At 38.2% G+C, this 11,597-nt stretch overlaps 1 protein-coding gene across 1 annotated transcript; it reads right to left on the reverse strand.

Annotated features, from left to right (window-relative positions):
* Nucleotides 1-3,553: 3,553 nt before the first annotated feature.
* LOC148720002 (uncharacterized) lies at nt 3,554-7,403 on the reverse strand. The gene is made up of 3 exons (XM_088738296.1): nt 6,164-7,403; nt 5,480-5,543; nt 3,554-4,822 (listed from the first exon to the last, which is right to left on the reverse strand). The coding sequence occupies exons 1-3, from the start codon at nt 6,225-6,227 to the stop codon at nt 4,477-4,479; spliced, it is 474 nt and encodes a 157-aa protein (XP_088594422.1). The 5' UTR covers nt 6,228-7,403; the 3' UTR covers nt 3,554-4,476.
* Between the last annotated feature and the right edge of the window lie 4,194 nt (nt 7,404-11,597).

Here is an 11,597-nt window from a genome sequence, read left to right on the forward strand (position 1 = left end):
CAGCAATTTTTACCATTCACCTTATTTTCGACCTTGAGAAGTCCGTTCACATACTAATTACACTTTACATACGTTGTCTGAACAGTTCACTCTCTTTCTCTTTACGCATCCTTGCCATTTTCTACAGTTGCAAAAGACCAGAAACACTACTTTAGCAAACACACAGCAAAACTGGAGATAAAGTAAGTTAGTTACCAACTATAAGTTAGTGAAAGCGAGAATTTTGAAAAAATGTTATTGAAGGGTTTCAACCTTCAAAGGGACAAACAAGAAGAGTTCGAATTTTTAAAAAGAAAAACACAGGACAAAAACACAGGTAAATTTTAATTTGAGCTCCTCATTAAGACTTAAGTACCTTTTTAGCTTGAGAAAATTGTCGAATATCTTTTCCTTCCTCTTCAACTTTCTTCTGCTCTAACTGACGCTTAACCTAATAAACAAAATAGTAAAAAGAAAAACCAGAAATTGCTGAAATACATGTAAATGTATGTACATCTCTTTTTTAATGAATTCTATGAAACAAGCCTCTTTTTTAATGAATTATATAAAACAAGCCTGAGAGTATTAACGATGATCTCGGCTCTAGTAACTATAAGTCACTGAAACAGCCAAGATGCATTTGTACACTGCTGAATATCTGAAACTATCTTTACAGCTTTTGCCTTTTAAACAAGCAAGGTCTAAATTTTATTGAGCCAAACATACTTCTCTATCAGCCAGTTGCCTCTGATGTCCTTCCGTAATCTCCTTTTTATTCTTTAAATAAAATAAATTATACAAATAATATTGTACAGTATTTGAGAAAAACCTAATTCTTTCAGCTAGCTAGATCTGTGACTGAGTAGAGGGCTCTTTCAATACGCAATCTCAGAAGGTGTCGAAATGAAAATTACTTTCTTTTGCAACGCTCGTCTGATACATGACTGACTACGCAAGCTGAAAACCAAAACCAAATTTTTAAGTACAGCCATGTACATGTAACTGCAAACTCCAATTGAAAAGTTTTTCTGACTCTCATGGTTACCAGAGCAACGTTAAATCTGTCGATTGGAGGAATGGGTGAGAAAGGGAAACATACACAGAAAGTAACAAATAACACACACAAAAAGTCATATCACGATTAGACTATAAGCGAGGTGCCTGACAGTTTTCTTTCTCTTTTTGTCGTCAAATGGAATTGAGGATGACAACTGCAATAGGATAAATGGTTCCACTTTTCATTGTTGAATCATTGACAATAAGAACACACAACTGTCCTGCAATCTTTCCAATCCCTGTAACTACCCCGGCGCAAGGCACGTCATGATACTCAAGATCAAGTCCAGCAAATTGGTACAACTCAAGCAAGTCAGTTCCGTCATCTAACAGTTTACTGAGTCTCTCTCGAGCTAACAGCTTTTTGTTCTTCTTTATGTGCCGCTCAATAGCTTTTTCACCACCATCAATAAACGCCATGTTCGTATATTCTTCAAACGATTTAAGAATCTCAGTTTGTTGAGTTTACATTGATAAAAACGCTGGACCTTATCAACCTTTTCCGATCAAATCTGCAGATGTTTTAGATCACGTTACACCATAGTTAGCTTTGTTCTTTATTCTCGTCTCGGACGCACGCGGTCAGCTTGTCAAACCCAGCCTTTACAAAGAGTTTAGGCACAGAGATATTTTGTAAAGCTGTGGTTTCAACCGCACAAGGGTTTACCCTCCAGGTACATTAACGTCTGTCTGTCTTTTCGCTTGTATCTCTGATAGTATTTTGGGTCATTTTGTATTTTTCGAGGCTGTAAAACCAACTCTGCAACGCCCCAAATATGACCGGAATGCTGTGTCAAAATCCATTTCTTTTATCTTCCATTTTTGAATAAATCATTTCATAGGAAATCCTTGTGGTCGGTAGTTGCTACGTTTGTCCAGCGGTAATGGAATAGTCTAAATAAGATTAAAACGTGTGCTCAAAAACAAGTGTACATGAGGGAATGCTGCTTACCAGCAAATGCGGTCGTATATCTTATTTTTGGTCCAAAATGAACACAGCATCAAGACAAAGGTCCTTGAAGCCCAGAACAGTGCCTATCATAACATGAATCTACAGGATGTAAAATAACAGCTAATAAAGACAAAGAAAAACTAAGAAGGTATTTGGTTGGACTGTGAGGTTGGATAAGATACATTTGTGTACAGTGGAACCTCGATTTAACGAACCTCTACATAAGGAAGTCCTCGGTAGAACTAGCTATATATTTTGAGATTCAGCCCGGCTAAAGTTAGAGTAAAATGTATGCTACAAAACCTTGATACAGTAGAACCTGTGAAATTGGTTCGTTATATTGAGGGTTCGTTATATGGAGGTTTTGTGGCATACATTTTACTGTAACTCTAGCCGAGCTGAAGCTGAAATATCGTTCATTACACAGAGGACTTCGCTATGTAGAGGTTCCTTAAATCGAGGTTCCACTGTATAACGAACCAATTTCCCCAGTCCCTTAGCACTTCGTTAAATCGGGGTTCCACTGTATATTATTGTTCAAGATTATGATTATGAGAAAAGCATGCCTTCAGTTGAGGTCGCTACTTTGTGATTTGATATTCTAGTGAAGAACAAAACCTAAACTAATTATTGTAAACTTAACTCCAGAAAGAGTTGCAAACTTTTGGAAAAACATTTTTCATTAATTTGTTTTGGTTTTCATTTTTTTCAAGAAATACTGTGGTTCCATTTAATCGCCTTGAGAGGGAAGAGAACTCGGAGGACTCTGTGAACCTCCAAGTTGAATTGAAACCTTTCCTAGATGGAGCCATTCACTGCATTGGCATGATTTTAAAAACTGTCAACTGCATTTGCCAACTTGAGAACAGATAATATTTTCAAGGAGGCCTTGACTATGGCTGATTCTATGGATGGATTGTATACAAGAACTAAACTTAATTGTGTGCTCCTGTTTTTTTTTTTCGACTGGAAAGGTAATTAACTCGCTGTCTATTGCGACATGTTATTGTCTCACTAAATTTCCCGTCTATAGTGAGGCGTTTTTCGTCCTGAACCATGTCCGTTGAATGAAAGATACCATCGCCTTTGTTTTAATGTCGTTTTCTTTAGTTGAGCAGCGCATTGATACATCTATTGCATCAATTTACATGTTCTGTAATTCCGCCACTCGCCGTTTAATCATTCTGTTGAGTAACTCAAGGTATCGTATTTAGCTGTAATTCGCAGCTTGCTCGGTTTGCAATTTCTTTTGTGGCGCTTTTCGGTTGTGGCTGATTTAAACAGTAAAACGCTCTCTTTTCAAAAAAAAAAAATTCCTCAAAGCTTACAGGATGTGCGGATCACATCTATTAAGGTGTTTCTGCAGGAAAAGTATTAATTTCAATTACGGGTCAGTGGATGCCACGTGAAATCAGTTTATCTTCTTTTGTAGTGTCACGGCAAGAATTGAAAAGATAATTACGTATTCGGATCAACATAATTTTATGATTAAAACGGTAAAATGCTCTCTCTTCAGAGAAAAAACATTTCCTTGAGGTTCCACGATATGAAGAAACATTCCATATCTACAAGAAAACATGTTTTATTTTGATTTTATTAACTGAGTTGATGAAATAAACTGGACACCTTGAAGAGTTTCAAAGCTGACGTGGCGAGTGTTACCCTTCGCTCGAAACGTCCGCGTCAGTAATTCTTAAACGGTGGCCAATTCATTTATCAACTCAGTTGATAACAATAAATTACTTTGTAACCGACGCAGCATCATAGTTTTATAACAAAATTACCCCTCGCTTCTTTTCCTTTTTTTTTACTCGTGGCTGCGTGAAGGAAGGAAGCGGTTTTTTGTCACTGACGTAAAAGTCAGTAAGTCAATGACACACTTCCATATCGGATTCCCCACAAAAACCCGCTTCCTTGCTTCACGCAGCCACGAGTTAAAACGAAGGAAAAGAAACTATAGAAAGCAGTACGTGTTTTCTTACTCTTCTTTCATTTCATTGAATGCATTTTGTACAAAAATGAAAACGGAATAAATAACATTACCTCTTCCTCCAAAAAATTCATTTACCATGGTCTGCATACAATCAGGGTACCCCCGAACAGATTCTTTAGTCTTTGATGGAAAAAAAGAAACCTATCACGAGAAAGTGTTTTGCTTTTGTTGTTTGTTTGTTTGTTTTTTTTTTTGTAAGTGCGTTACATAATTAGTTGAGCACAGCATAAACTGGGTGACGTTTCATCAATTGCTAGTCAAAAAACGCTTCACATTGATCCGGACGCGGACAAGGCGCGACCTGAAGAAGATGCCTTCCCAGCCAAACACTTGTGGAATATAAATATTCCAAAACTTCACACGCAGGTTAAGTCCAAATTAATTCGGAACAAAAATTACACGACTCGTTAACGATACTTCGCGGCATACTAAAATGCAAAAATTGCCAAAGACGTTATAAACCTTCGTGCACACAGTTTCTGACCAACGCACTATCTTATCTTCCACTGTCACGACATTCAACGACCATTTTCCGAAACCGCGCGGCCGAACCCGGCCGAGCAGTTTTCGCCGAAGTAGGCGGAGAGGGCGTCAGTCTTTTTTGATTGGCAGATGTCGGTAGGGGAGGGGAAATCTGCCCGCGAGGAACTCCGCTGACCTCAGAGCTTTTACTTGTAAGTACGCGGTTGAGCACCATGCCACGATGACGTCGGTCTTGTGCAGAAAGCGAAGGTCTGGGTACGGGACGAGGTTCGGCCCCAGTGGATACACGTCTGTTGAGTGAAGGTTTTTTTTTGAACGAAGCTTGTCTTTTGGAGTCTGACAGTTTTCGTTGCGATTGTCTACAATACAAAATGAGTGAGAGAATAAGATATGACCATTGCCACGGGCCCGAAAGATGGCTCTTTGTTGTTTCCTGGCTAGAGAGGTGTTAGTCACTTGTCGTTCCGTTAGAGAATTTTGCCAGCGGGGGCTCTCGGATAGGTAATTAAAGTGTTGTCAGGGAGAGAGAAATGTGGATACTGGAACATTCTGATGTTATGTTTTGGAACTTTATAAAACATTTTTCTAATTGATGCCACTCATTCTTTACTGCGGCATGGACACTTATTTGTATTATAAGCTTCCGCAACGTTCTAGCGTCGAACACCCACATGTAACAGGGTGGTCATGGTTATAGTTGTTGGCAGAGACAAACTGTTTAGGGAAGCGTTAAACATCTGACATAATCTGAAGAGCATGGTATTGCTGCTCATGCAGAAAAGTCAAAATACATTATTGGTACAATACAAAAGTTGTCCCGCTGTGAGGAATGTGCGCTGTCGCTAGATAACCGACGTTTGGAGCATGAAGGAAAAGGTTATTAAACCCTTGAGTTGGTTTTATAAGATAGTTGTGTACGATATTTTTTCTGACACTTAAATTATACCGAAATGCATCGATCACTTGTAATAAAGAGTTTAAACGGAGATGGAGAAATCAGATCTTGAACTACTTACTTTGGAACTGCTGAAACGTTGTTAAGAACTTCCTTCTCGAGTTTCGTTCCCAAATCACGCAAATCTAAACCAAAATAATATAATAATAAAGATAATGAAATTAATAATAATAATAATAATAATAATAATAATAATAATAATAAATACGAAAGAGCTTGCATCCTTTTATTGTATTTGGGGCATGCTTTAAACGCAACAAATTAGTTAACACGCTTGCGCCCAGCTACATCAGTGGTTAAAAGTTGGGACTCAGTTGAGTGCTCTTGTCCGACATGAGTCGTAGTAATAGCGCTTTATGCCGTTTGCTTGATGCTTATTTGTGTTCTGATTAGCTACTTGTGTTTTTCTCCCCTAACGTTGTGATTGGCTGCTGGTGATTAGTTTGGGTTTTGGTTTGATAATACTCAGCTGAAATGCAATCTGAATAAACAATCACACTAGCCTGAGTGTTGGCCCTCATTGTAAGTGCTTCAGCAAGAACGTATCTTTGCCCGCGGGAAAGTTTGTGACCCCGAATAATGCGAGGCGGAGAGAGCTCTGCAACAAGTCTAGGGCCAGACCCCCAGCAAATCTTTTCCCGACGCGCCTCAAATCATTCCGTTGACGGATGGACGTGCGTCCTGCATGGCTAATGTAATAATGAGGGCATGTTCGCAGGCTTACATTCACAAAAATAAATGCTACCTCTCAATGACGGCTCTGGTTCATTTGGTGATGTAACCTGGCCTCTATAGTCTGATTCCTCCATTAAGCAATCCTGAGAAACAAACAGAAAATAATGTCCAGCTGAATTAAAGCAGCATACGGCGACAACCTCAATGAAAGTCAGCTCTCTTGGGAAATTTTCGCCAAACAGCCACAAGGGGTCGTCCAACTAAACTCAAAGATGGAATTTATAAGCTTAGACCACAGTAAGTTAGCACTAGCTTCACTGACAGCAGCAATCCTGCTGCTTTAACCCTTGAACTCCCATTAGAACTGATTATAAATTCTTACCTCTAGCTGCTGCATATTAATTCTTGAATTGAATTTGAATTGAATGTCTTATTCATTTGCCATTTTGTAATTTATGATACATCAGTAGCAATAAAAGGAATTACATATACATTATTATAATACAACTGAAGATTTAACGTGTGGTGAGGAAACCTGTGGGGAAACCAAAAGGCTTCTGCAAGCTACAAGCTCCTCATATTTGACGAAAGTGAGGTAAAAAAATATATATAAATAAAAAACCTTTCATTTACCCTCGGCAGTGTTTATAGCACAAGTGCTAGTGGGGCCGAGCAAACAACTGAAACAAATATTTGAAATTCGACATAACATTGTCATTAAGAATCCCAACTGGCTGGAGGCAAACCAGTTGGCTATTTACAAGTATGGCCGAGGATTTGAACTCGGAGCTTCCGTGAAACAAATCCAGGTAGTGGTCAGGGTGGGTCTCGAACCTGGGAGTGGTGGATTGTGAGTCTAACGCACTGACCACTCGGTCACGCCACCTCCTTGGTATCAGTTTTTTGACTTGATCTGGGTACTAATATTTTAGGTTAAAAAGGAAAGAACACACACACACACATATAAAATAAATGACAAACAATAGCAGGCACTCAAACTATTAACTATGAACAAACATAATACTTAAGCAGCTTAAGAAAAGAAGAGATTCAACTTAGGAGTAACGTTTACAATTTAGACTTAAACAGGGAAAGTGTGTCAACATTTTGGATTTCTATATTCAGAGGTTTCTTGTAAATAAGTTGTGAGAATTTTGGCATCAGGTCAAGATAACAACTGCTACCTAGAAAGTTTGACTATTCGCATTACTTGTTTGCTGGATGATGTATGGATATTATAGGGAGAAGTTACATGTTAATCACTTCTGGAGGTTAAGGGTAAAGTATCACAACATGATAGGACACATCAGTTGTACCTGCAAAAATGTTGTCTCCAAGAAGAAAGAAGACCTTCCTTCTCCTCTACCAACAACTGCTTACAATTTGACAATACATGCAAGAATTATGGATTAATAAAAAGCAAAAGAGTAGTTGCATCTGGAAACTGGACAAACTTTTTTCCATTTGCATTAAATACATTGCTTGGAACATGCTGCCAAAATAATCAAAATAGCCAATCAGAAGAAAGGACAACAGGACAAGGTCACCCAATGAATTCATAAATGGTTGTATGTGTGGGAAAGGTGTTTCAAACAAATGGGTTTATTTTTGCATCTGATTAGTTAGGAAAGTGGTCATCAGAAATTTTCTCACAATATTTTTTTGTTAGACATTTAAGAATAGACACTAGCGAGAAAAACACACAACGTTTCGATGACTGCATGTCATCATTCTCAAGTGAGAAGAGAATAAAAATGAATAGTTAATTTATACCGTACGAAGGTGGCAAACGTAAAAAGTTTAAAATATTTAAAATATTTAAATAAATAATTGCGCGTGTTGAGTTCATAAATGTAAACTATTAAATAAATAGTTTCGCCCGTATGGAATCCGATTGTTTGTTCAAAGAGGGCTTCATCTTCTTTATGAAAAGCATTTCATGAACTAAACAGTCCAGTTTCCCGGTGCACATTTTAAGTACGTTGAAATGCTTGGTCAGGTCGCCGATGGTTTGTAGGCCGTGGTCGTTCTTTAGATGTTTGCCGATGGCCGAATTACGGTGCTCATTAATACGTTGATGTAAATGCCGGCTGGTGTACCCGACGTACTCTGCATCACAGAGATCACATTTATAATTATATACAACGCATTGTTGGCCAACTATAGGAGGTTTAGGCTCACGAACTCTGAGATCTTCACAGATTTTGCGACTCTTGAACACGGGATGAACGGTGTGATCGATTTTGTTGCTTAGATCTGATAATTGCCTTTTCACTGCGTCAGCTGCCTTTTGATCTTTAAAAGGCAAAACCACTCGGTGAACAGCATTTTCGTTGAAGGATAATTGAGCTTGCACTCCAGGGTTTTCCGACCTAACTGAGGTGACAAAGTGAGAGATGGTGGAATTGATGAGGTGATCGGGATACTTAAGGTTTGTAAACATCATCTTTAGATGATCACATTCAAATCATCTTTGAACAAACAATCGGATTCCATACACGCGAAACTATTTATTTAATAGTTTACATTTATGAACTCAACACGCGCAATTATTTATTTAAATATTTTAAATATTTTAAACTTTTTACGTTTGCCACCTTCGTACGGTATAAATTAACTATTCATTTTTATTCTCTTCTCACTTGAGAATGATGACATGGAGTCATCGAAACGTTGTGTGTTTTTCTCGCTAGTGTTTATTCTTAAATTTGTTTTTGCGATCAAAATTTAAGAGTAATTGCTTAGTAACCAGAGGATAAAACTTCTGAAAAGTGTAGGCTACAATAGCATGCAGAAAAGTCAGAAAGTTACATCATTCCACATGAGGCCATAAAATCTACAAGCATACATGTATGCTCTCCTCCTGACCAATCAAGATGATATCTGAAAACTTGATATTAACATACCGCTAAATGAAATGGAATCACTGCTAAATATTAGTACAGTTGAACCTTGCTTATCGACACTGGCAGGGACTAGGCTTAAAAGTCTGGATAATCAAAAGTCTGGATAATGGAAAATATGGATATAACTGTTCCTAGATAATGGAGCAGAGAAGCAAGTCTACAAATTAAAGCGAAAAATTGGGATAATTGAGTTTGGGATAATTGAGGTTTGAATTTGAGTGAGTACCTTAAATGATGGGTAACTCTATCAATTTCCAATGCATTCAGCTTGTCATTCATGGACTTTAGATGGTCAATGAGAGAAGAAGTGCACCTGAACCAAAGAAGCTTCTTAAAAAGGTTGATATTATTGGCCAGTTTCACACTTGTGGGTAATCCATTCCACAGCTGCGCACACATATAAGTGAAAGGTTTTTTCATAAAATGTAAATGAAATTTAGGTGCGCACAAGTTAATGTCCGTTCCTCTCAGATTGTACATAGTTTCCCTAAAACTAAAAAAATCTCCGATATATTTGGGACCGTCGTTATGCAAACATTTATATAACAGAATAAGGGATTGTTGTTTCCTTCTCTGCCGGTCTAACGTTTCCATATTCAAGATTCGCAACAATTCATCATAAAGAGTAGATTTGCAATAACCTAGCAGAGATCTAAGAATATAATAGTTGGCATCTTCTAGCCGATTCACTTGCACATTCCCCACTCCAAGAAAGAGGGGGCAACAGTATTCAAAATGAGGGAGAATTTTTATAGAGCCTTAACATAACATTGCCAGGGACAAAACGCCTAATTCTTCTGAGTGCGCCACTTTTAGCGTATACCTTTTGCAGCTGTTTAGTAATGTGATCCTTGAAAGATAACATGGTATCAAGTTTAACGCCAAGTGTTTTGATAGATGGCAGTGTCTCAATGACAGTTCGCGGACCAACCCGTTCCCAAAACCCTCTACAAGCTTTAGTGTGGGTCTACCGCGAACGGTGTGTGACTTTGTATGTATATTAAGCGTAATAGCCATCGAATTTCTTTTGCGTACATCAAGGCAGGAATTGTCCACGCAGGCAGCCATTGCTTTAAACCATACGCTTACACTTCACGCATGCGCTGTAGTGGAACTGCGTTTTGTTACTGAACGCAAAAAAAAAAAAGAAAAAAAAAGGAAGAAAAAACGGAGCCGAATTTATACATCGGGCGTTTCCTTTGAGTCCAACCGCGTGCAATGAAGAGGCGCGTGAAGCAGGGCCGAGGAGAATAGACCACCCCATACACTTCTTTTCAAGTGAGACGATAGCAACGGAAAGGCTAGTTTTGGTCGATTTTATTTCTGAAATAAATCTTGATTTTACACTTAGAGCTCACGCTCTCAATACAACCTTTGGAAAGACTTGATTCTTAACGACCAGCCACACTAGCGAAAAAAATTAAATTGAAAAGGATGAAGATTAACATAGTTGTGCCATCTTCAGATTTATGAAAATGAAAGGCTGAAATATGACGTCCGAGTCCAAGTTGGCAGATAAATAGTGAAATGGCATAGCCGCAAAATAAACTCGAATTACGAATGAGTCGAAAGAAACAGTTCATAATTTTCGGTTTCTGCCGACTTCGTCATGCTTATAATAGTATTCAGCTTCATCAAAACTGCTCGTGTTACCGAGTGAACCATTTTGTTACACACTTGCGGGAAAAATCACATTTTCACAAGAGTTAAGGTGAGAACTGAATTAGTTAGTTAGGATATAAGAGATATACAATGTTAAGCGGGTAGTGATTAAACATATAGGTTGAAATAAGTTAAATATAAGACAAAAAAATCAAAGGAAAATATTTATTCGTCATAAGCGTATTTTGACAAGCCCGTAGGGCCAGTCAAAATACAAATAACGAGTAAAAATACTCAGCGATGCTACACAACAAAACGTCCAATAAGTTATTTCTTATCCAACACGCCAAATTGTTATTTCAGTGCGGGCGAATTTCAAGGATATTTATTTACGGGGAGTGCGTGACGCAAGTATGCGAAGTGCCGCGGAACGCAATTACCGCGTTTATTAATTTCTTCGATAAATGAAGAAATTTCTTGGTCGTCTAGCTGTTTTTCTTTGTTCGATTCGTCTAATAAACTTGGATCTATATTTTCCAGCCATTTTTTTTCGTTACTTCAATCTAATTCTTCGCCTGCGCGATGCGAGAAAACCTGTTTAACCGGTTCTCTGGAGTACAAATACAGCGTGATATTTGTACTCGTATATGGCGTTATTTGTACTCTACGGAGTGTAGTTGGATAACAAAGAGACATATTGAGTTTTCCTTGAGGATTCGAGCCTCTGAACTTCGGATTTTACGATGTGAAGCTCTACCATAGATCCACAGACATGCACCTGGCTCATATGAAACACGAGTCAATGTCGAAAGCGTCATGTCTGAAAATAGATAAAGAGAGTAAGTTTTGAACTCCTTCGTCGAATGAAGAAATTCAAGGGGAGACCTGCAGGCTTAGAGATTGAATCCTCAAGGGGGCTGAGATTTATTCTTTTTTATATAATCGTGACAAGCGTAACAAACTGTTCTTAACTCGATCAACGAAAAAGAAAACTAG

This window comes from Stylophora pistillata, chromosome 11 (genome assembly GCF_964205215.1).
Source record: "Stylophora pistillata chromosome 11, jaStyPist1.2, whole genome shotgun sequence".
In the NCBI taxonomy this organism is placed as follows: domain Eukaryota; kingdom Metazoa; phylum Cnidaria; class Anthozoa; order Scleractinia; family Pocilloporidae; genus Stylophora; species Stylophora pistillata.

Coding starts and splice junctions, on each gene's coding strand:
- LOC148720002 (XM_088738296.1), bottom strand. CDS start 6,227: ATGGAGGAATCAGACTATAGAGGCCAGGTTACATCACCAAATGAACCA. Junction 5,544..6,163: donor ACCAGAGCCGTCATTGAGAG/GTAGCATTTATT, acceptor ATTTTGGTTTAG/ATTTGCGTGATTTGGGAACG. Junction 4,823..5,479: donor AACGTTTCAGCAGTTCCAAA/GTAAGTAGTTCA, acceptor TTTGTATTGTAG/ACAATCGCAACGAAAACTGT.